Consider the following 25,091-nt stretch of genomic DNA (forward strand, 5'->3'; position numbering starts at 1 on the left):
ACCGTCTCTTTTGATTTCTCCAGGAAGCTGTGAGCGGGCCTCGTTTACATGTTTCAGTTTGAGCCTCACTGGAAAATATCAAATGCAGAAGACGACAAGAAACGGCATTATCTCGTTTCTGTCTTCTTTACCACTTTCTCTACGCCGTCACGATAGTAAAAAGGTGGGTGGGTTGTCGTTTTGTCTTAAGGATTGTCAGCGTCTCAAGCGTCTTGAAGTTTATTTGGGGAAAATAAGAATGGTGAAAACACTTTTGTATAATAATCAGAATTGATCAGACTAAAACATGTAAAAACACTACACACATTTTGCTTCCAAGACCTTTTTACCTGAAAGCTCTTATGATGAGAGTTTTCCACAGCATTTCATAAAGGATTCACCCGCCTCACCGGAAAAAAAGGAGAGCCTCTGCTAACATCAATAGACGTTGTTTAATTCTTTCTTCTTCTTTTTTTTTTTAGGCTTGTTAAGCTTCAAGGGAAATGAGCAGTAGTGCTACATCACACAGCAAAGCCCACATACTTAATGATAGAGGCTTTTGTTTTAAACACTGTTGAGCATCTACATTGATAATGAGATGAACAGGATCTGATTGAGCTCAAAAGGTGATTGATGGATCCCATTTTAAGTTCACTTCACACTTATTAATCACAGCAGCATGTTTTTACACTTGACACATCTGCTGAACAATTTCCAGGTGAAAAAAACAAAACATATCTTACAATACTCTAGTATCAATATAATACGACAGAATAATACTGGATACCCAACTTTAATACTTTTGTGGCATCGGCAGAGTTTGGTACTATCTAGTATCAACAAATGCCTTGTTTATGGCACCAAATTTCAATACCAAGTCTACGTCCACATTAACATGTTTTTATTATTAAATGGTGTACTTTTGCTACACTTATGCAGGAGTGAATCTCATCAGTATTTACCAGAAGTGGCCTCTACTTGGGTGACCCAATCACGTGCATAAAATAAAATGCGTTTCAACTTAAATACATTTTACACAAGAAGACCTCATTTCACTTTAAACCTATATTTTGGCCCCACACGTGTCTGATTTGTGTGCGTTGCAGCAAGCGGAGGCTGGCTCGTGTCTACTGATAGAACGTAAGCCTTTAAGGGAACATCAGTAAATGGCAGCATCAAGCGACAGCTACTACGCGAGGCGTTTAGGGGGCATCTGTTACTTGCAGCAACAAAAAACTCTCTAAGTTACCCTCTCATGCATGAAAATGAATAGAGAATGTAATTTTCTTTTTTAAATGGATTTTTACAAAATTGGTATTTAACAAAACAATCATTCAATAACCAATATTGAAGTTAATGTATCAGCAGCAGTATCAAAAAAATCTTTCAATAATACCCAGCCTTACGCTGGGAAACAAAACAATAAATGTTTAAAATAAATTTTGTTAATCATATCTGTATTTATTTCCATATTTCAAAAATGAGCCCCAAAAACATCGTTGCAGTGTGTCTACTGCAAGGAATGACATTAATGAAAATAATTTTTGTTAATGAGAGGGTGGATGAAGAATGGCTTGTTGAGATGCTGAAACCTTTCCAGAGAAATCTTGGCATTCCGAAGATACCTTTAGCTGCCTATCTAACAAAGCCGTGGTTATCCCCAGCCAGGCTGGGAGGAGACGGGGTATAAATGAATGTGCATAAAGCACTTTGCATCACATCATCATTGTTTAATCCTTTCATTCGCATCTGTCAGTCATCCTAAGATGCAACCTAATCCCTGAATATTTGTGGACCAGTCTATATTGATACCTCTGACATGACTTGTAAGCACAGTTTCTATTTATAATACAAAATGTTCTTTTTAAGTCTTAAGATAAGCTTTAGTTGGGTGACATTATTCATTTGTAATGTTGGTGCCAGTTTGCATTTCTTTAGCCGGTTTCCCTTGATTGACGGGGCCTCTGGTTATCTCCCCCTTTGTGCCCTTTACCAATATTCTGGGGCAGATGGTCACAAAAACACATAAGATTATTCGAACCATACATAAAGATGATTCTCACACTCAGGGTGGAAAAAGGAGGCAAACAGTGCTGTGTGGCTTGCAGTTCGTATAAACAGATTCTTGCAAATATATATCTATATATAAATATATAGATATATACTGTATGCCTTTTTAAGACCAAGAATTAAGACAAGACTGACCTTAAAAACACTTTTTTCCAAAATTTTACACACATACATATATATATATATATAGAGAGAGAGAGAGTTTATCTATATCTAGTTTGTGACTAACATCCTGTCTTATTTGCCCTGTTTTTACTGGCCCCTGGTAGTAACTCATTAGTGATGCCAGAGGGTGGCAGTAATGCACCTAAAAGCTGTTTTCCAACCGCCATTAAACAACAGAAGGAGTAAATCAAGATGTTAATACTAGGCGCCGGAAAAACATTTGTGGCTCTGAGTTTAGATGCTACAATAAAAACAGGACAAACATGCAAATGCGCAACAACTGTCAAAAAGTACTTGGAACGCCATCAAAAACACAAATGAAAATGTGGTGCAGTGCAAAATGCCAGGTAAAGCTAGCATATCACAAGTCTACCACAGTTATACACAGTCATTTGACAGTGAAGCACCCAGCAGACAGTCCAGATCAACAATCGATGGCTGGCTTTGTCACCAGACGAAGTAAGTTTGATGTTAGAAGTGCGATCAAACAGCGACCGTCATCTCAAAGATGATCGCTAGAAGACTTGCTTCTGGTCAGACTTGTTAAAGGGTTAGGAGTTTAATTAAAAGGAGTTTGAAGTCGAAGTTTAATTTAATTTTTTGAGCCCAAGTTAACGCCGTGACTGAGTCCCTTTATATTTCTGTGCGTTTATGTACAGGTGTCAGGTGTCTCAGAATAATATTCAAATAGTTCCCTGCGAATATCGAATAGTGTTTTTGCTTGAAATGCTCATACCTGCACATACGCAAATGTATTTTTGTCATCCAAGTTACATTAAATGTATATTAAATCAGAGGGGAGGGGAGGTAAAGGGTCATTTTAATAAAAGCTAATGAGTGCTTGCTGCCAAACTCCTCTCTGTCTGTTTCTGACTGTCTCTGTTCAGTGGAACAGTCCATGTTTTGGGGCAGTGTCAGGTATGTCTGCTAATACAAGTTGTTTTTCCTGTGATCCTGTCTTCCCCGCGCAAACACCTTCAGCTGTTTACAGTGAAATGTCCTCCATGTTCACCTTCACCTCCTGTCTGTTTACAGCATTACTCTACGTGATGTACATATTATATAGTTTTACCATATTGCAGCTTTCGGCAGTGGGAGGTCACTGGCAGGGTTACTGGCGAGGTCGTTGTTAGTGGTGAGAAAATGAACGCTGATTGGTCTCGTCACGATTTGCTCCCCCTCTCCCCGAAGCTTGTGCCACGGAGGCACCTGCCAAGTCGAACGTCTTTAAACAAAAACTGAAACCTATTCAACAGCTGCATCAGCAGCCAGCCAGGCAGACAGTGGCAGAACAAAAGAAAGCACATGCAAAACAGACAGGACTTTCTAAATGGAAACCACAGAATGGGACTTCTTTTAAAAGGTCTCAAATCAATTGAACATAAAGTACAAACCCATGCAATGTTAATCTATCTGGTTTAATCCCATTGCTTCAAGATCCTTTATAATCCACATTCAATACCACCATTTTTCTTCTCTAACAAGCTTGCCCTATAGCCATTTTATAAATCATGGTACAGGGCTGGTGCAGTGCCACAAATTCTGTTACAATGTCATTATTTCACAGAATTATGATTTGCGCAAGTTGGAGCGAAAAAATATGTTTAAGACCTGTAGAACAGCTCGAAATATTGTATTTCCTTGTGAGTCACTGACAAAAAAACAAAAAAAAATACAGGATATAATGCTGTTTAAAAAAAAAAGATAAGCAATAACCACGACAGAAAGAGGAGTTTCTTGTTCACTTAAAAACTGGAAGGATCATCAAACATCTGAGCTGGTTTTATTGCACCTTCCACTTTTATGAGCAAGGCTCAGAACAGAGGAAGTTAAAGTGATATACTTGCCACGAAAGGAAACGTGCAAGAAACACTGGGAGTTTCTCAACCATATGCCGATATCCTTAAGTCACCATGTGCTCCGGCGTTGAAAGCCTGCACTGCCAATTTTTCATTTGAAACCCTGAACAACTCTTTAACAATGCCTCTCTCTGATCCAGTGGAAAGGAGAAAATCTATTATTGATTTCTACCTGGTTTAGGTGGAAAAAGTCCCTGATAGCGATGCTGAATAGCGCTACAGTGGGCTGTGCTATAGCCTGCACCGTAAATGCTGGGGGATGGTGTGAGAGGGTATGTCAACAAAGCCCTTGACTACGCCACAGCACCATCTGCACATGCTGAATATTTCATTGTCAATAGAACTGCTCAAGACCAGTAATCAAGACAGGAAAAATATAATACGCATCATGAAGAGCTTGTGCGACACTTCCTGCGTGATTGGAGTTTGGCTTATGTCTTAAATCATCCATTGTTTCACGGCTAATTGTGACAATTTCTACATGCACGCGACGCAATAAAAGATATTTCCCAAATCACTTGTGTCATTCAATCGCATTCAACTTCAAATGCTACAGAAAACAGCTCGACAGACTTATATTTCAGCCAGTAAATGTAATTCATCACTGTCGGGAAGAAGTCACCCATCATTTCATACAAATAGGCTAATATCAGTCTATTCCCTTCAAAATAAAACTTGCAATTTTACATTTCATTTTCACCTTCAAAACAGCCAACACAAGACAGGAAATCAACTTTATAATCCTATGATATCCTCGTCCCAGAACACAAGTTTCAACCAACAGCCAGCATTAAACAGACAAGTTGGACTTAAAACTATTGCTGACTAAATTGGCAAACTCAGCTACAATGGCCCTACATTGTAATAATAAGACAAGAGCTTATTTAAAAAACATTTGCCATTGAAAACAGCTATGAAGAGGGTCGAAATGAGCATAACACAATAAAAGCCCAGAAAAAAAATTACAGATATAAAACAGAAAAAAGAACAAAACCTCAATCAGGCTGAAAATGGCCTTTAAATGTAATATTTTCAGCTTTAATTGCTTTGGTGAAACAGCACAGAGAAGGTGAGAACAATGGATCTGGACTAGGTGTTTGTATCTCTTTGTATCTGCTGTGTGAGCACACAAAATTAGGTGAGCTAGTGACATGAGGCATAATCATTTTCTTTGAGCGGGGTTAGTGACCAATTTATTCTTACCTTAGGCTGGGCGCGACGGGGAAAGGCAACCTTAGGATCAATCTGGAAATGAGAAAAGAAGAGCAGAAGTGTTGTTCAAGGAATTGCTGGATATCTTAAGGGTGAAAAAGCACTGAACAGGTGTCCACAAAGGGCCCCAGAGTGCAACCAATCACACGGTCACATTCTGAATCCTCTATGGTCAGGAATAAATATTTGTAATTTAATATACTAAAAGTTTATATTTCTTATGTTTGTATGTGAGCCATAAAAGATTGACACGAGCTATATCTTTAGCTTGTGGTGATACACACAGTCTGCTTTTGGAATTTGAGAAGCACTTTCCAAAACCAGAACGCTGCATTCAAGAGCTGTCAAAGTTAATTACAAATGGAGTGCACATGAATGAACCTACACATCAGTGATAGGAACACAGAAAGGAGGGGGTTTTTTTGTTGTTGTTTTTTTTCCATAAGAAAATTATTCTACCACATTGTTTTGTCAAATATGACACATTTCCCCCTCTTTCCCACAATCTGGTCAAGTTTAGAATAAGATTTCTCTCAGAAAAGGCACTACGTTGTTCTGGGTAGCTTCATATCCACTCAGTCATGTTGCAGACAACGTAAACAAGTAAAAACACTGCAAACAGTACTTAAATGTTGTAGTCTATAACTTCATTCAAATACTGAATCAATTCCTAATCCAGTGTGTTCTTAGTGACCAGTTCATTTGTAAACTGCCATTTAATGCACTATGCAGTAAAATAACTTTATTAGTCAGTGCATTAATCCCTACTGTATAACAGCTTATCACTTCAATTTACTGTTGGCCCACCGTCTAACCTGGTTCCTTATAAATTATACAATTATACAACATATTTGCCCAATAACAGGTTTGATTTCGAGTGAGGATTGTCACCGGGCAGACCAAAGTATTAGACGAGGGCTGGCCCAGATCTCTGCCCTCGTTACTTACTGCTGCAAATTATCCACAACTGATGGAGCGCCAATGACACTTTCTAGGCACAACCTCCATTGCATTGGAAAATGTACTTTAGGAAACCACGTATTAATTCCTGCAAATTACGGTGCGACTTCAGACCAAAATACTGGTCCTAACAAATTATCTGTTGGTGCTGCATCCCTGATATACATCACAAACAAGCCTCACTGGTTTAAAAAAAAAAAAGAAAAAAAAGAAAAGTGTGGAAGCGAGCCACACCAATGTTCTGCCGGCCATGGCCACAGCAGAGACTCGCTTTTATTTTAGGCAGGAATCGCTGATTGAATATGACAGGAAGAAAATGAGAGTCTGAGGCCGGTGACGCCTCCAGATATTGCCAAATAACCGAGAGGATGCGTCAGATCAGCCTGTTTCTCCATCTTGTGCTTGTTATCTCATTAGCTTCATTTTCCTCATTAATTTCACTGGTATGTGGGTATGTGGTGGTGGCGGGCGGGGTTGTCTTAAAAAGTGACAAGGAACTGTCTCAAAACAGCAATGTCATCCTAAAATGTCCTTGACTGGATACCACTAAATTTAACACAAAAAAAAACCTTTCTCTAAAAAAAATTTTTTTTAAAGTGCTTTACAGAGAACCTTTTTCTTTACATTTCTACACATTATACTGAAATATTTACAATCAGTGTAACAATTCTATGCATGTGTGAAAGTTACTCCTTCAGCACAGATGGATTTATTTAAGAAAACGATATCTCATCGTGCCATGGGAGAAAATGAAATGGAAACATAGAAAGAAAACACACCATCTGCACAGATCAATTAAGCCATTGAGACTGACTACGTTTTAATCTGTTTGAAGGGAAACCGTGATGTGCAATGTCACTGTCATCTTTTCTGTCAGTCTCACTTATTACTGTTATCGTTCTAAATCAGGTCAAAATGAGAAATGAATTCAATAACACCTGGGCACGGTAACCCTGCTTTGTAATGAATTTCATTTAAAGATTTGTTTTAGCACTTAGCCCCAGGCATAACCAATTCAAACTCAATTATTTCGTGCACCCTATTTGAGCAAAGACAACACATTATGCTCTGAATACCAACGTCCTACACTTCGTAATGTATCTTACTTTTTAAAGCTTAGACAAAACATATCAAACCCCATTTCATCACACTGCATAAGCTAATTGTTTTGCTGTCCTGCTGAGAATTTCTGTTCTCTATGAGGATTTCTGTTTTCCAAATGAGAACACTTGGTAGTTTTCTGTCAGTTTAAAATATTACGAGTAGCAAGAAGAAACAATTACATGCACAGAATTATGTTAAACTGATAGTGCAGATTGTTTAAATCACACTCTGAGCAATGCAGCCAAATTAGGCAACGAGGACTTACTAACCAATCCTTCTGAGAAACGCTGTAGCAGCTCCTTTTTAGGTCATGACTTATGATGAATAACTCCTTTGAGAAATTTGAAATTATGGAGAGGAGATGTAGCAATTGTTTCTCTTTGCTTTACCTATTAAGTGCATGCAATTTTTCTTTCATGTAGAAGGAGCCTTCGTACTTATGGCCAAGAGCTAAAACATGCATTACCCTTTGCACGGGATAACCCTACCACTAAACCAGAGATTATGATGTCTCAGTTTCACCTGATACTTCCTTCCTGAAACATTTTTGTTATGTAACACACACATACCATCAGGTTTGGGATCAGTCAACTAGACCCGCGTTGTGCACTTGTTTCAGCAATTTCACATGCAGTACTTGCAAATGTCATTTCACCCAGTTCTGCTTTCATCTCGCAATGCTTTTTACCCTAAACATTTTTTAACCAATTCTAAAACTGCCTCTTCGTGATTTGCCATGTGTATTAGATAGATTTACGTTGGTCTATGTTGTTAAAAAGGAACAAACTTTTCTTAAAGGTCCTATGTGTTACACTTTCCCTGTGCTTTATTGAAGTCTTGATACCCATAAGAAGATGTGTTTTATATCTCCTCTTATCAGATTCCTTGTGGGGCTTTACGAAGAACAGGCTAGTTTGTGTCTGTCTCTTTAAGGCAGATTGATATCAGTGACCCTCTCTTCTGATTGTTTGACTCATTTCTGAGTGACACACGACCAGGCCATAAACATTAGTCTGGTAGCTTGCTAGCTGCCAGTGAAATGACCGCTCTGTGTTTTCTTCCATATAAAAGGTTGGACAGTGGACACGAGTGTCAGTTTATGACATCACAAGCTTACAAAGGTCAAAATGACAACATTGCCTAATGTAGACCGTCTACATTTCTTCTGTGGACTGAGCCTTTTGGCACGTTCACAGTAGTTATAGAGCACCTAGACCCTATAATAATAATAATAATAATAATAATAATAATAATAATAATAATAATAATAATAATAATAATTAAAGAGAAAAATCTGGATTTATATAATATAGGACCTTTAAAAAGGAAGGGAAAACACACTTTGCTATTGTGCTACTGCTTTCACTTTAATTTAAAAAAAATGTCCACAACACCATCTGACAAGTTTAGGCATAAGTCTGTAATTAAAACATGCTCCTGAATGTATTAAGCATCATAAATTGAAGACAAATTACTGTAGTTTAGCAAGTTAGACATCTAATTCAGTTGTAGCTGTATTAATGTAATAGCAGTAAAAATACTTTATTAATCACCACCACCCCCTTCCTCAAATTTCATCAAGGAAAAGTCAGAGGCAGGACTAACAGCATGTAGATATTTACAAATTGAACTTGAAGTCTCTGACCACAATAGAATGAGCGAAGGACACATTGGGCTTGAAGGTAAGGGCAAAAATAGCATTATTATTGACAGCATAACTGTAACCGAAGGTGTAATGTGTTCAAATGTAAAGTGATCATGATCGAAATACATCACTGACAAGCACCACCAATGAGTTGACCTATTTTTGTCTGTATGAGCCACAACATAACCAAAATTTTAAACTCAAGCTACGTTCATTAGGTTACATGTGTAAACCTAATTTACATACAATGGCAATCCATTTTTTGGTGAGAAAAGAAAATGGAACCTGCCTTTGTTGTCTACAGCCGTCTGTAGGATGTCCTTTTTGCTATTGATTCAATTACTGCAGCCATCTCATGGTAGCGGTACCTGTTATGTACAATTGACTGGCTAGCACTAATGTGATGTCATTTTCAAAGAGCCCGGCAATTACAGTGCGTGTGCCTTTTGCAATGTGGGCATCCGAGATAGATCTTAACCGTGCAGTCTACACGGTTCAGTTCTCGAGGAGCACGACTAGTGACATGCTAAAGATGCACTTAAGTATCTGGCAGAGCTGCAGTCGAGCAGCGAGCCTGTGAAACACTTTGCTTAGCTTATAGACTTTACGTCATCCTAACAAGACTTGTTCAAAATTACGTTCTGATCCACCTTTGTTATACGATGCAACGAGATCTCACAAAGAGCAAAATTGGATTTCCTTAAGACATCATACGACCTGATATGTCAACGTAATAAATGAGAACAGACCAAAAGGAATTCCCCAACCCCGCCCCCCCATCTTCTTTATCTTCCACAGCCTTTTACTACAGGGTCTCCGAGGGCCCCCTCTGCGTGCGACTGTGGGAGATCAGGGCAGAGAAACAGCATATATCTTAAGTTCACATCTTACAAAAAGGATTTCGTATATTAATGCAGCTCCTGGGTAAACTCTTCTTCTCTCTTAAGACATATCTACACTAGCATGATGATGTGGTGTTTAAGCTAAAAGGAAAAGGCCTTATCAAAGCTTGCAGCTTCTTCCAATACAAGTGTGGGAGCAGGTTCACAGGTGTGCGTGTGTGATAGCGACGGAATAGACAAGAAATTACTACATAAATGTTTCATATCTGTGCTGTCAATCGGCTGTGGAGTAACACCTCAAAAAGGCAGTTTGTTATGATCCTAAAATGGGTAATGAGAATAATAACAGTGTCATGCTCAACAAGCAAATTGGCTATATATTTTTTATTATTAAAAAACATGCAAACCTATTATGAATATGAGCCTGATTCACTGGTATTACATTACTGCCTTGACAAACATCTGATGATCTGTATGTGCTGACGAGAGGCCAATACAGCATGAACTAATAACGCCTTCAGCCGTAATTAACTGCAGAAGACGGAGCACCTGCTATACTTAGGAGCAAGTCAGTTTAGCTCACTGATTTGACTTTACTTCCAAATCCTATCTGATTGATAAGGTTCAGATTTGTCCAGCACAGCTGCTCGTTCGTGCCCTTTTCGCCTGCTTTCCTTTAAAAACATCTAAACTGAGAGTATAGTGTGACTTGGGGTCATTCAATAAAGGCTGGAATTACCCAGGCCCATTAAATATATGTAAATCTTGCAAGAAAAAAAAAATAGACACTCTAAGGTTTTACAGGTTACAATCAGCTCAAATTGGAAACAGGTTTGTTGCAACTACAATAGATGGCATCACATCGTCATCTTTTGCAGACATATATAACCTTTTGTAGCTCCACCTGGCCCAGATAAATATTTTATCAACTTGCTCTACATCCAAAACAAGAAAAAGCACAGACCCGGCATCAATCGACTGCCTTATAAAACTCTCAAATGTTACTTCTAAAATGCAAAGTCATGTACTCTGATCTCCCCTGTCCATGCCGGCCTGCTCCGAAACATTTTCGGGAACAGATGCTGTGAGTTGCACATTTCTAAACTGAAGACAGCATCATGAAAAATGGTAAATATGTTCTGAATTAGAAGCATGTGTGTTTTTAAGCCCCCAGGCTGTGCTTCCCCATATGTCTCATTCACATTCATCTCAATCTTAGCGTTTTCATAACCGGACAAACGGCAAAGAAAAAAAAAAAAAAAAAAAAAGAAGAAGAAGAAGACCGTGACAGAGTGCCTCTCTTCCATCTTTGCCCAACCTGGTATTTTGATGGTAACATTGATTTGTATGGCTCCTTTAACTGCAGCTAAAATTTAGATCCATAGTGATACGTATCTTTGTAATCAAAGTAGAAAATGCCTCTTTTGCATTTGCTTTTTAACTGATATTAATTCAAACTAGTTACATTAGTATCTATGTGTTTTTGTTAGAATACAAAGGCTACACTGTTTTAATGTCAAACAAAATGAGAATTTCTTTTTTTAATTAGCTACAGGGCTAGTTATCGAACTTTAATACGTCCATCACACATAACTTCTGAAACGTTTAAATCTCCCTGGCTTCAGAGAGCTACAGAGTTTGTCATGCACAGCCTCTATTCGGTAAATTGTAGCATTTCACAATCGCTTCCATGTGAGACGTTAATGGTACATCAGTAACTTGTAGCGTCTTGCAGTAGCTTGCCTGTGAGGCGTTCAAGGGACAGCCGTTAATTTTAGTAATAGAAAAAACCCTGGGTTACACACTCCCCCTCTAAACTGCATGAAAACTAAAGGTTGGAATGTAAAATATAATAAAATATTTGTTTTGCTCAAATGGATTTCATAATATTGGTATTGAAAAAAAGTAGCGTTTAGGTACTGGTATCGACGTCAAAGAATCGGTATGCTATTATTGACATTTTTGAACGATACCCAGCCCGAATTAGATTTGATCTCGAATTGACACTTTTATTGTGCAGCCAATATGAGTCAACTTGTTCTCAGTCGCGACTTCTCAGCCACTCACTTCTTTCAAGGTTACAAGGGACAGACAAACTGGTAAGGATTTACTTAAGCACAGCAAAAGTGGGAGACTTATATCAAACCCACATCTGCAAACACATCAAGAACCATCCATATTTGCTGGAGCAGTTCTTTTTTTTTTTCCATTGCTGCTGAGCAACTTTATAAAGATATAATACATCCGGATGTAATGCAATCTTGATAGTGTGAATGTTAAGATATACAAAAGCGCAGTAGCTAGAGTCCAGTGACTAATGGTGAGGAAGACAACACAGACAGCTGCCTTAGATTTGTAATCTTCTATTGCATACTGACTTATAACAGCACATTAACAGCTGGGAAAAATCCAAATCTGCACGGACTTGAGTCAACAGGATGTTTGGGATGTCAATCACTGTCAAACACGGACGATTACAAAAATGTCCAGCAAAAATAAAAACACTGCTACACTTCCAAAGCTACTGATTCAAATTATTATTATAGGACTATTAGTATCATAAATATATTTCAGATGTCAGGGTATGATGACAAAATACATGGCCATGGAAAACCGCTTCATTAACAGCAGGGGTGCAAAGCTAACTTAGTTTAGCGTCTTAATAAATACAGACTGTGTAAAAGTCATCATCCAAAATGATTTTCAAATGGTCATTAAAAACAACTTATTCCAGGGAGCCTGGTGGCTTAGGGGCTTAAGACACTGACCATGTAATCAAAACAATGCCTGATCGAGTCGGGCAAGGTCTCTCTGCTCATTTCCTGTTAGCTCTCTACTGTATACTATCCAACAAAAGGAAATATTTGGATAACGCTTCACTTCCAAAACATATTGATTTTTAGGGGAATGAAATACCTGACAGATGAGTTGTCAGTTTGGTCCAGACAGATGTGCAACAAGTTGACATAAGTTCGCTGTGGCAGTGCACTCGGGCCACAATTCAGAGGCAATGATGATTTGATGTCAGACCTTCAAATGTCAATGTTCAGTTCCCAGGGTAAGGTACTGTCAAATCTGAAACGTATGACATAAGTCTGCCAAATATGACCTACAGCCTACAATAAGTGTGATATACAGCCACTGTTTGTGTCTATATATATCTGTAGGTGAAGCTGTATCTTTTCATACCGACATAAGCAAAGCTGGTCCACAATCACAAAATGGTAATTTTACTGACATTGCATGCCACTAAATCATTAGCATCAGAAGAGCCTGAAGAAAACCCTTTTTTTGTTGTTGTTGTTTTTTTTTAACTCCATTATTATGCAAAAGAAAAAGGCCAACAATAATTTGATAATGGCATTACATGTAAGCTACAAGCAAAAGACTGGTAACTATCAAGGACCTTTTTCATGAGGGAGAAAACACAATTTTGCATCGTAAATTAGAAGCAGCTGTATTAGCACAGACTCTGGTATTAGCAGGTCATCAAGGTAATCCAGTGAATATTTTAACAGAATAATTAACGAGGAATTTAACCGCTTCCTGCAAGCACTGCTCTCAAACTGCCTTTGGGCAATGCAAAGAAGCAAACCTGTGCTCTGTTCATTGAGCATCAGTAAGAGACTGGAAGTGTACAGGCCTACTCTCAGGTGGAAGTTTATTTTCATGTGGAGCCCACCCCCCCCCCCCCACCACCCACCCCCGACCTTTGCTGTAAATACATATGCTGTCAAGCTGTCACACAGCTGTTCATTCAAAATGTCAAACTTGAAGTTATCAAACTGCTCTAGATTCTGCATCAAAGTATGTTTGTATTGTTACCCCTTCCAGCAGCCCCTTAAAGTGCTTCTATGGATTCCTCCATCTATAGATGTTTGCAACGTTTTGTAAGGCTGTCGGATTTACTTAAGGGCCATTTGGCTGCTCTAAACCTTGCATTTAATCTATTATCACTAATTGATGGCGCCCTTATTCATATAACACACTAATAGAGATGAAGACTTCACATATAAAATGTATACAAAGGAAAACTAAAGTTTAAGAGACATACTGACGTGCTTTAAACTGGAAAAAGCAAACAGGAAGTATCTGATGGGATGGGGAGAAAACAACCATATGCTGACCATTTTTTGCCCCATAATGCATTTTGACTTTATCAGTAATTTTGTAAAGGTATGCATCTTTTTATTTTTTTATATAAAAGGTAAATTACAAATTTTTAGACCAGCAGAAATACTAAACCCATAAACCCCTTTGGAGAGGTAAAGCCTCCATCACTGAGCTGTTCTGAAAAGTGGCCAGAAAGCTCATAGCTCTCTAATAAAAAAATTAAAAAAAAGAGCGAAAGAAAATGAGAGCAGCCACATTACTACGAACCTCACAGTTATATAAAGTAAATTCTGCTGCCCAACAAACAGCAAGTTTCTCAGCTCTGTGCCAATCACACTTGGGCTCAGTCTCTCTCAGTGGACAACCAATCTTGCATTTACATTACATTCCATATCCTACACAGATTTGGAGATATCAGTATGCTTATTATACACTGCCACCTGAAGTAAAATCTATTTATCTTTCAAAATCCTTGAAAATATTCCTCTGTATAGAGTTTGCGTCGGCCGAGGTAGCGCGCACACACACAGACTATATTTCCTCAACAAGAACTATTCCATTACAGAAACTATGCCGGCATATCTGGATATTACCAAAGAGAAATCCCAGACAAAATATCATTTCAGCTGAGCCCTATCTAATCCATCGCTACAAACATATCTCAAAAAATGACTAGCATCTTTAATTATTCATCTACTGACAAATTTCCAAAACGCAAGTAGACTCCAACAATAGCTCCAAGTTTTGTCATGAATGAGCGTGTGAGTGTGGGTCAATTGCCTTATTTAAGTACATCAGTCAGCTCTGTCAAACCAAAACACGCATTTGTAATCGTAAATATTTGACACAGCACATCTCGAGGGATTTCTAGCACACTGCTATATTATAATTATCATAAATTAGAGTAACCAGTTAGTTTGAACAACAACTTGGTTGATTAAAAAATAATTGTATGAATTTGGCTGTAATTTGCAAACAAATACAGAACTCCGTTTTTGGCATCAAGGCAATATTTCTGTTGTCGTTTCAAACCTATTCATTTTATTTTTTCTCACTTAGAGTGAGCGCATCACGCGCGACACAGACCGATATCTGCTGGGTCAAACGGTAACGAGGCAGCAGTCCTGAGACAGCACGCCTTGAGATATGTGCACACAGCACATGTGGCTGCAGCAAAGAGGGGGGCGTGTCAGCCCCCATTCGGCCGGAGAAGTAAGAGTGAACGCGTATAATATTCATCCCGCAGTTGTGTTTTATTGCCGGGCTCACGTCGAACGGACCGTCATGCATTTAGCCCTTGTGTGTGACCTTGATCGACAGAGCCTGCTAACCTAAGAGGTGTTTCCCCACGGGGCCTTGGGCAGTGGAAAAAGTCACAGTTGGCAGCATAGTGAAAACATAAAACATTGGTATCTTATATAAGTGTAGATAAAATTAACTCACCGTCTTTGAGTCTAATTCATGGTGTTGTTGAGCTAAGACTTTATCTACACTGGCAGCATCTGTAAACGTAACAAACCCAAATCCTCTGCAAAACAAAGACACACAGACAAAAACAACAACAATGTTAAAATGCATACATACAACAATACAAAAAAATACATTTTTCTTTCTTGCAAACACAAAATGATGAAAAATATTTCTGCTTTGCAACAATAATCTGCAGCACAGTAGACATAATTTTCCTATGACCTTATTATTGTCACAATATTGCTTTGTAAATACATGTATAATCCAGATTATGGACGTCCTGTGGCAGATATGAAAGCGAAACTGAGGACGTCGCTCATCATTCTTTGGTCTGTTCCAATACGAGACGACACTACACCAACATTGTGGTGCAGTCACAAAGTCAATGTCAAATTGCATTCGGCCGCAGCTTTACAGCAGTGAGCATTTAAGCTTATCTGGCTTGCTGTGAAACCACACGCAGGCGCGCGCGCGCACCCAGCCAGGGACACACACGCGCGAACACATGGGCGCGCGGACACACAAACACACATACACGCTGGATTAGCACTAAACACGGTCAAAGTAAGCGATATCGTCATGTGCAGCGGGAAGGAAAAGTAGAAAAGCCCTGTATTTACCTTGAGCGTTTTGTCGTGGGGTCTCTCATCACCATACATTCTCTTATTTCTCCGAATTTACTAAAATAGTCTCTAAGGCTGTCTGTGAACAGAGAAAATATGTCGGGTCATTGGACAGAAACATATGGGGCATGCTGTTGTCACTGCATTTCAAAAACAACCCCGCGATGCGCATAGGGGTCGAATAGAGGACTTCAGATGGACGGAGATCAAAAATAACATCGTGCGCACACACTGGGTGAGATATCCCATACAGTACACACTGCTGCACAGTGCACATTCGCACATACACCGCCAGCAGCCACAACGAGCACTCAGTCACAGCGACAAAACAACAAGAAAATACTGGATACGGCGTAAAAGAGAATAACAGTCTCACCTGGTGAGGTTTGCCAGCTGAGGCCACCGATAAACATTTTACTGTAAGGGGAAAACACAACAGAAGTGAGTCCAGATGTCAGTTCGGCCATTTTGACGACTAACTACTTCTAAAAGCGACCTTAAAGGATAAAGGAAGACTATGAAAACACATTCGCGCTTCATATACTCTGTCTCCATAAAAAGGGGGAGGCCACTCTCGCTACAAAAAGCTGAGGTCTTTAAAACTGCATATGGAAACAGACCCGTGCACGGTTTTAAGTGCGTACTGTGGGGACGAATCCGGCACGGCAGTCGAAGTCCTCTCCAAGATGTTGTAACATGAAAAAAAAATCGTGGCTTGGCATTCAATTTAGAAAGATTCTTACCCCGGGTCATGTTGTGAATCATTTAGGCTTCCGGATGTGGCTTGACTCCCGTCTCCTTCCATATCTATTCCAAAACTATAGGCTGGGACTACAGTAACAGTGACAGACACACACAGATACGGCAGGAGATATGCAAAGCCCCGCTATGAGAATATTACTGAGCCGGGAATGAAAGCGTCACACGTGGGATCAGCTCAGCCCCCTGCTCCCTCCTCCCTCTCTCAGCATGCTCTACCTTGGCCCACAGGGGGCGGAGCCTGCCTCTGTCACCTAACCAATCCAATTGACGTCAATTCAGACAATCTGCAAACCAATCCTCCGATTTGTCATTTAATTAAGCAATAAGCCACTAGAGGTGAAAGTGGCTTATTGCTCTTCCAAACCGTGGACACATACCATGAGAAATGTTCGTTTTAATCAATACTGTTTACAAATGATCGTGCAACTGAAAACTGAGCCCATCAAAAGCAACACTGGAATATATGTATTTAAAAAAAAAAAATTGTATTAATAACAATTACTAATTCTTCTTCCGCCATACAATATAGTCCCCCAGAAAGAAGCAAAAAAAATAAAATAAAATAAATAATGGGGTAATTCCCATTTTCATGTTAATATTTAAATTGCCCTCATTGTTATGACTCACAAGTGTTTATTGGGAAATAATCAGAGTTTAATTCAGCTGCTTACAGTGTGAAGCTAAGTGTAAAACAGGTATTGTGCAGCACCACTAAACTGGCATCTTGTCTATAATTGAACAATAATTGAATACTAACAGCTGAAAACAAGCTATTATTGAATGTTTTATGCAAAGAAGTACTGTGTAGTTGTTGTTTTTTATGCTGCGCTAAAAATATCAGTGAAGGATTATAAATTGTATATTTTATCAATAAGAGCTAAGTAAAAGGTGATTTTTGGTTCGTATATTAAGATGAGTCTCAGCAGGTGCACATGTAATGGGCCAATTTTAAACATGAGCCATACAATCCTGCAGCAGCAATTTATTATCAATGTTATAAGGTTGAATTATAGCATGCTGCACTAAGATTTTTTTTACATACAGCACAGAATACAGAGGATCAGATTTTAAATGCACTCAACAGTGTCCAATATTAGGCGGTGCATTGGGTTGATTATTGAAGACAGTCCCCCAAGTCGTAAAAGCTGTATTCTAGCAGTGTCCATGTGTCCCCGAGCAAGCTCCTTTAATCCCCGTAGCTGACCCCGGGGTCGCACCTTTCACTTCATTTTAACAGCCAACAAAGAATTTTCCCATAGGGATCAATAAAGTGTGGTTTCCATACATACAGTGCTTTAATTATGGATATTTTAATGCAGATGACCTGTAATGAGCTGCCAGCCCTTCCCTGTGCACAACGTATATAGAGAGAAGCCGGCTCTGCCCCACCCGTGACCTTGAAGAAGAAGTAGGGTCAAAAAAAATTAAGAATAAATGAATATATAGGACATTTGCAGTGAGAGAAAAATATGTCATGATCTGCATTAATTGCACGGCATGCTATGTATAGAACGCAATAAAAAAATACATGGGCAAATGCTGTTTAAATGATGTATGATACATTTGTCTGCTTCCATGCCAGATAGCAGCTCACACAAGTCAAACAACAAATATTACAAAAATACAGTTATTAATCTCCAAATGAGAAGATGTCTCAAGCTCTGGATGAGACATGACGAGTGATCCTGTTTCATTATTCAGAGCCAGTGAAGTTTTTTTTTTTTTTTTTTTAATAGGCCTGTCTGTGACTGTTCAGGGTTCCACTACAGGGAATTTCTTATCTGGCCAGGCAGCATGTTTTTGAAACAATGACTTAGATAAAACCCAAATAACAACACTTTTGTCAGTTGAACAGCTAGAAGTCTGTCATTAGTTAGGGGACTCTCCACGTTGCAGCTGTCTGTATCTTTGCACGAAGCAAATGGCGGCAATTCCTAGTAGCACAGGAGTGTCAAAGAAAATGGAAATATGACTCTTGGCGTGAAAGACTATTAGTTATTATACCTTCTTTGCGCTGTTTGTTCTGTCCCATGCCATTTGATGATGCATTTATGATTACTTTGCTGTTGTCAAATGCATTCCAGCATCCCACAGTATATATAGTTGTAATATCAATGCAAGACAATCCCATCCACTCATGCAGCTGTACTGAAAGACAGAAGTGCGGGGAGGTTATAAATTGATGTGGAATGAGTGCTCTGAGAAACAACAGGCTTTAAAACCCATCGCAAGGTGTGCAAAAAAAAAAAGAAGCAGTGGATTTAACACATGAGGAGCAACTTCTGTTTTATGCTCAAATAAAAAGCACTGGAGGCCCAGGTTTTCACGGTGCAATCGTGAATTATTCTGTTTTGTGAACATGGGTATTATTGCCTTTCTATTCACCGTTGTTACACCGTGAAGAGAGGCAAGTTAAATGTGACAGAAAAGGAACGGGCGGGTGTGACGTCTTACAATATCTCATCAGGGGTTGCGAAACAGACTTTGAAGCCAAAACAACCTGATGCCAAAACAGACATTCCCTCTTCAATTTCTGGAGCTAAACTCCTTCAGATTCCAGCCAGAATCTTTCATATCTTATGAATAGCAGGAGTTTGGGGTTTGGGTATCCAGATCTTTTTTTAAACACTGACTGAAGAAGAAGCATGTATAGATTTTTAAATTGAGCAGTGTTCTCCTTTAATCTGTGCAGCAACCACTGCCTGATGAAAGTGCCTAAAATGTTTATGCCTCTTTAAGCAACTTTGCTCTGACAGCTATGCTTTTGGAGCAGCTGAGCATTTAGTACAGAGCAAGGAAGAAATGCAGGGGGTTATATTTTACAACAAGTGATGCAGAGCGCACAATTATATGTTGATTACTTGGACGTAGTTTTGATTAATGAGGGGGACAAAGAATTTCAAGGCATGTTTTTGTATCCTGCAATGCTTTGAACTCATCATTTGCTTCAGAGTGAAGGGAAATGCAAAGGTTTCTGAATTCATACAGTTGTATTAGTGTGACTATAGCCTGTATTCATTTCTGAAATATGAAGCGCTTCTCAATAGAGAGGAAATTGAGCATGCGAAAAAAAAAAAGCTTGTAACTAACCGAGCCTTTGCATGAAAACTGGAGGATTTGGGGATTGAGAGAGAAGTAAACTTGATTGTGTGTGAAAGAGCTGAGGGGAAAAAGAAAGTGAGAGAAGCAACAGACTCACTGGCAGTGTTATGAGATGCCGTTTTGAGACGAGGCATCCTGTTTCCTGTCGCGGTAATCGTTTTACGCCCTCCGAATCTTCACTTGACCTTGGAGAAATTGTTCTTGGATCACGTGTAACACCGTCCTCCGCACGGATTCCAACATGTAATCTGTACATGAAGCACAATTTCCTCTTTTAAACTTACAAGGTTTGAAGACATAAACACAAGCGTTGATAGATGTGGTGTAATACTGATGTGATTTTACATTTTTTTTAACCTAATTTGCATGAATATAACAGACGCCCTGGCTCACCACATATTTTCGGCATGCAGTCCTGTGTGAGAGAGCTCAGAGGAAATACCTTCCTTCACTTCCATGAATTTGTCATGGCTCTTATCTAGACACTCTTGAGATGTTGTTAATTTTATCCTTTGGATTTTGTGAATGATTTCATATTGATCACTGTGGACCGAGTGATCTCTGCTTCTCTCAGAAGGGCCTATTACAATGAAAATCTGAATCCCAAGGAGAGCTGTGGAAAAGGCTGCAGATGTGAACAAATTGTCTCCCTCTAGTGTCCTCTCCTCTCGACTCCTTCTTTGCCGAGCTAAAGCACCTCTCAGGCTGCAGGGAGAGGGCCAGACTGGAACATGCATAATTGACAGGCCTATTTCAGGAATTAGCCACCCACCAAACTGCAGACTACCTGCTCTTTCATCTTGCCTGGAATAATTTAGCAGTTTACCTATTTTGGCCGACTAGGATTGACGAAAGGTACATGTATTAATTTAATAAATAAAATGTCTGTTCTCATCATTCATTTGTATGTTTCCTCCAGGGTGGTTGTGTATGAACCATGTCAGCTGATCGTGATTTGTGCCGATTGCTGGGACTGTGTGTGTGTCTTTGTTACCACACAGAGAAACTGTTTGAAGTCTGATCAGTGGGAAGGATGTTCTGATGATGACTGATTTCTCTGCCCCTATTATGCCTTCTGTAACCACACAGACGAGTTAATTAAGCTGTGCCAGAGGCTACGCACAAGCATTCCAGGTAGTGGGCCACAGTGATATCTACAAATCCACATTATATAAGAGAAAAAAGGAATTTGAATATTGACTTAGAAATATTTATGCAAAAGACTCCCTATTAAGAGCTCAAAAGCACCTCAAGGTACAACAAAATAGTTTGTAGTTATCTACCCCTGAGGACCACAGATTCTTACTCAATATTACAATATTACATAGAATATTACAAAAACTCCCAGTAATTCAAACTGTAGTGGTGAAATGTAACAAAGCACATCTACTCAAGTATTGTACTTAACTACAAATTTGATGTATTTTATTGTACTTTAGTATTTCCATTAATAGTAAATGTATATTTGTACTTCACTAAATCTCAGTGGAAAATATTGTATTATTTACTATACTACATTTGACAATTTAAGATACCTTTCATTCTCTTAATGTCAAATCAATCAAAAATCATTTATCTCCAAATTTGGTAATTTTGAATTTAAATTCATCTGATAAACAGAAACATTTGATGTTTCTTTATGGTTTGAGAAAAAAAAAATCACCTTCTTATTAAGCACAATAAACTATTTTAAAATCCTTTCAAATTAACTGGAAAATGTTTTTCTGAGCTTGTTGTTACATACTTAACAAAACAAAGACGTAATATAATGCATTACTGTAGATTAAACTAACCAACAGTAGCCTACATGAAGTCATTAAAATAAGCACAAAAAGGCACATTAATGCAGCAGCAATATTAATCCCATACGTCATATATAATAGTAAAACACTGACAGGGAGCATTTACTGCATAGTGTACTTTGTCTTTTGATACTTTGACTACATTTTTCTGATAGTACTTAAATACTTTTACTTGAGTAAGTTTTGAATACAGTAGTGGAGTATTTTGACAGTGTGTCTGTACTGGCTTAGTACTTTTACTTAAGTGAAGCACCTGAATACTTCTTCTACCGCTGTTGAAAGTAGAAGTGCACTCGGACAGCACAGACCTCACCCGAGCCAATGGTCCAAGCCTCAATGATGTATAAATCTGCAACCCCAACCATTATCTTTGTATATTTCCTAAACTATTAGACTGATGTCAAAATATGCAAAGCAGAAGCCTCATATACCAGAAGATTACTGGTACCTATGAATGTGGATTGTGATATGGAGACATTGTATTTCTAGACCAGAGCCAATGTTTAGACAGGACTAAACTTTGCTTACATATATTGGATTTTTCACAACTCCGTTCAGTTTGTATCTATGCACAACCAAATTGTGACACAAATCACTGCACAAGTTTGGAAATGCTAAACCTCGGGCACAGGGCACGAGAGTGAAGGAGAGGAAGAGGGACAACATTGCCAACTGCTAACTAACCAGCTACTTAAGCTGGTTGACCTCAGCAGGTGAGCATTCAATTGGCAAGACGTTTAACAACGCACGGGGCTTGAGCAGAGTATAAGTGTGTTAGTACATCGAAAGTGGCTGATGTACAGAGCGAGATTTAGAGCTGGTGAGCTTAAGATAAACCCATGAACAGCACAGTGCAGCGTGGAAACTTCAAAAAGTGCAATGATATGCTTACCGTGACGTAATGTGACGCACAGGGATTAACGTGTATGACATTTAGTAAGTCAAATGCCCTGTATCACAATGTTAATACAATGCGGGACATTTAAATGAACGCCAAACAAGGGCTATTAAGCAATTCACGGACACATACACTTCCTGGTTTCATGTAGGCCTACAGAAACAGCCGTACAATCAGCTGACGGGTTTAACAGTCCCGCGCTGCCCAGCATCTGGGCAGAGCATGCGCACCAAGAGACTTCCGCTGGTCGAGCAAACCTCCCATATGTTCATTTAAATGGGACTAAAATAATTAGGCCGTGACTTTCTTTCCAAAAAGGAGTTTTCTCCCGGGAGTTGTGATGCAAAACATTTTATGTTCTGTATTAGTAGCTACTATGGGACACTATACGTGTTTTTGTAATTACTCTCACCGGCAGGTCGAGACAAAAGTTCTGCACTGTAGTTTTGGTTAAGGTGAAAAATTATCTGTTATTTTATCCGAATCCGCTTCTAATGGCTTCCTCCTTAGCCAATGCTACACCCTCTCACCATTTGTTATGAAAATCAGGCTAATAGTTTTTTTTCTGCAATCATTCGAACAAACAAACAAATAAACAAACAACTGACACCGAAACAGAAAATCTAACACAGATTTTGCAGAATTAACTGCATATTTTTCTGTTTTAACAATGCAGCCCAAGCAAAAAAAAAAATCTGCATTTTTGACCTGAATAGCCAACACTTGCATAAAGGGCTCTTTTAGACCAATCGGGCCCTAGCACAAGTGGATGATGACGACATCATTTACCTGCTCCACTGGGCTGCGAGATAAGCTCATGCCCCTGCTGCTCCTTGGAATGTTCTGGCTGCTGTTTGTATGAGAGCTGTGTGTTACAGATGATGACGAATGGCATTAAAGCCCCGCGAGGAGTCATCCTATCACCTGTACACCCGGCAGAGGGGAGAAAGATGCGCATGTTGGCCTTTCACGGATCTTTGTCAAGACAAAGGAGATGTTGCACCTCTTCACAAATTCATCTTTTTTTTAAGCTTGTGATTCACAAAATCTGCTTTTATTTCTTTTATCTATCAAACATTGAAGCACATATTTTCACTCATATGTGTGTTCAACTCCATTTGTCCTTGCTAACTATTTCCAGCCTGAAGGATTCTTAAATCCAGTTCACTTTTTTTTAAGTTTATTTATGAGTGCAAATGCAATGCCTGAGACATTTTTTATTTAAAAAAAAAAATCTTTCACAGGCTAAGAACGGTAAGCAAGCCTCTCTGGACAACCAGCTAAGTGGTGCTTTCTGTCCTCTGGCTTATTATTTGTTTTCAACCAGCCTTTTCTCTCTTGTTTCTTTTTTACATTCTTTTTTCCCTAACTGGCTGCCACCATATATTCTCTCAGTTGCCAACCACTTCCTATTCTGCAACCACTGACCTTAACACTGACCTTGCCTTGTCTGTGCCATTGAGATGAGAGCAAGAGATACCATATCCCCAGCTTCCCCCCACCACGCTGCAGGGTTGAATTTTGCCTGTCTCATCAGTCTTCCGGCTGCCGGAGTATGCCTTGTTATTTCTTCCAGATTCCTACACATTTCTCTTTTTAGCTGATCAGTGCCCCGACTGGAAAACATTGCTCTTGGCTCAAAGAGATGCTGGGCCTTGGCATATAGACCCAAGCTGTCAATACAGATTAGGTTTATCAGATAAACTTTATCTGCAGCATTTGAACGTCCTTTGGTTGGATACCAGCCTAATTCTGGGCTACAATTGATATTGTGACCCGTGCTCTAAGGAGATCGAAATTGGCAGCTATTGTTTAGCCCTAAGCAGGCTGCAGTGGTCTTTTCAAGGTAGGACGCTCTGTTAGCTTTGGTCTGTTAGGATACTCCATGAAAATGGGAGGTACATAAGGTGTCCTGCGGGTTGCTGATTATCCACAGTAATTGTCATAATTTCCGCATCTCGTGTAGGCGAAAGGTTTCCAATGCACTTCGGTGTGATTTGCACACAAACAGCCCGTCTACAGAGTCTGTCTACAGTGAATACATTGATTCAAAATCTTACCATTGCTTGCTTATCAAGTTCTATCATTGCTGAAGGAGGTTGATCAGAGCAAACTCATTTTACAGCTGTTTGTACAGTCTCAAAAGAAAGCGAATTTCTTCCAAGAGGTTCTTGAGAATAGTCTGTCAGGTGGGTGTCCTGATGAAGAACACAATCCTTTGAAGAAGAGTCCCCGACTGCAGTGTTTTAGGATCAACATTATTTTCTTTCTCTTCACCACAAGAGGGCACTTAGAGCACATGTAATCAAGAGAAGAACTGATGTCATTTGTGTTCCTATGTCTCTGCCTACATGTATATTTGTAGGTAATGTTCAAAGTCACGAGTTTCTTTTGTTGTTTTTTTTATGAGCGCTGTGTTCGAAATCAAACAAACAACCAGGTTCTCCACCTGCAGTGGTACTGTGGCCTCTCTTACTCAAGGCAA

At 39.2% G+C, this 25,091-nt stretch overlaps 2 protein-coding genes across 13 annotated transcripts in view; both read right to left on the reverse strand.

The window, feature by feature from the left end:
- Positions 1-16,958, reverse strand: part of msi2b (musashi RNA-binding protein 2b) — a 243,771-nt gene extending 226,813 nt beyond the window's left edge. For 10 of the 12 annotated variants that reach the window (XM_069700585.1, XM_069700579.1, XM_069700582.1 and 7 more), the window contains exons 1-5: positions 16,786-16,957; positions 16,419-16,459; positions 16,040-16,121; positions 15,393-15,477; positions 5,277-5,318 (exon numbers count right to left, since the gene is read on the reverse strand). In XM_069700585.1, coding sequence (XP_069556686.1) covers positions 5,277-5,318; positions 15,393-15,477; positions 16,040-16,121; positions 16,419-16,459; positions 16,786-16,847 — 312 coding nt within the window. In that variant the 5' untranslated portion in view covers positions 16,848-16,957. Of the gene's footprint in view, positions 1-5,276; positions 5,319-15,392; positions 15,478-16,039; positions 16,122-16,418; positions 16,460-16,785 lie in introns of all 12 variants that reach the window. The other 2 variants (XM_069700580.1, XM_069700573.1) reach the window with 1 other exon arrangement.
- LOC138622079 (oligodendrocyte-myelin glycoprotein-like) overlaps positions 1-25,091 on the reverse strand; it is a 222,124-nt gene that overhangs the window by 191,370 nt on the left and 5,663 nt on the right. The gene's annotated exons all lie outside the window — the stretch shown is intronic.

The sequence above is a fragment of the Brachyistius frenatus genome, unplaced genomic scaffold (assembly GCF_029030835.1).
Source record: "Brachyistius frenatus isolate BFR_SWC_R1_liver_20210118 unplaced genomic scaffold, ASM2903083v1 Contig_34, whole genome shotgun sequence".
Taxonomy (NCBI): Eukaryota; Metazoa; Chordata; class Actinopteri; family Embiotocidae; genus Brachyistius; species Brachyistius frenatus.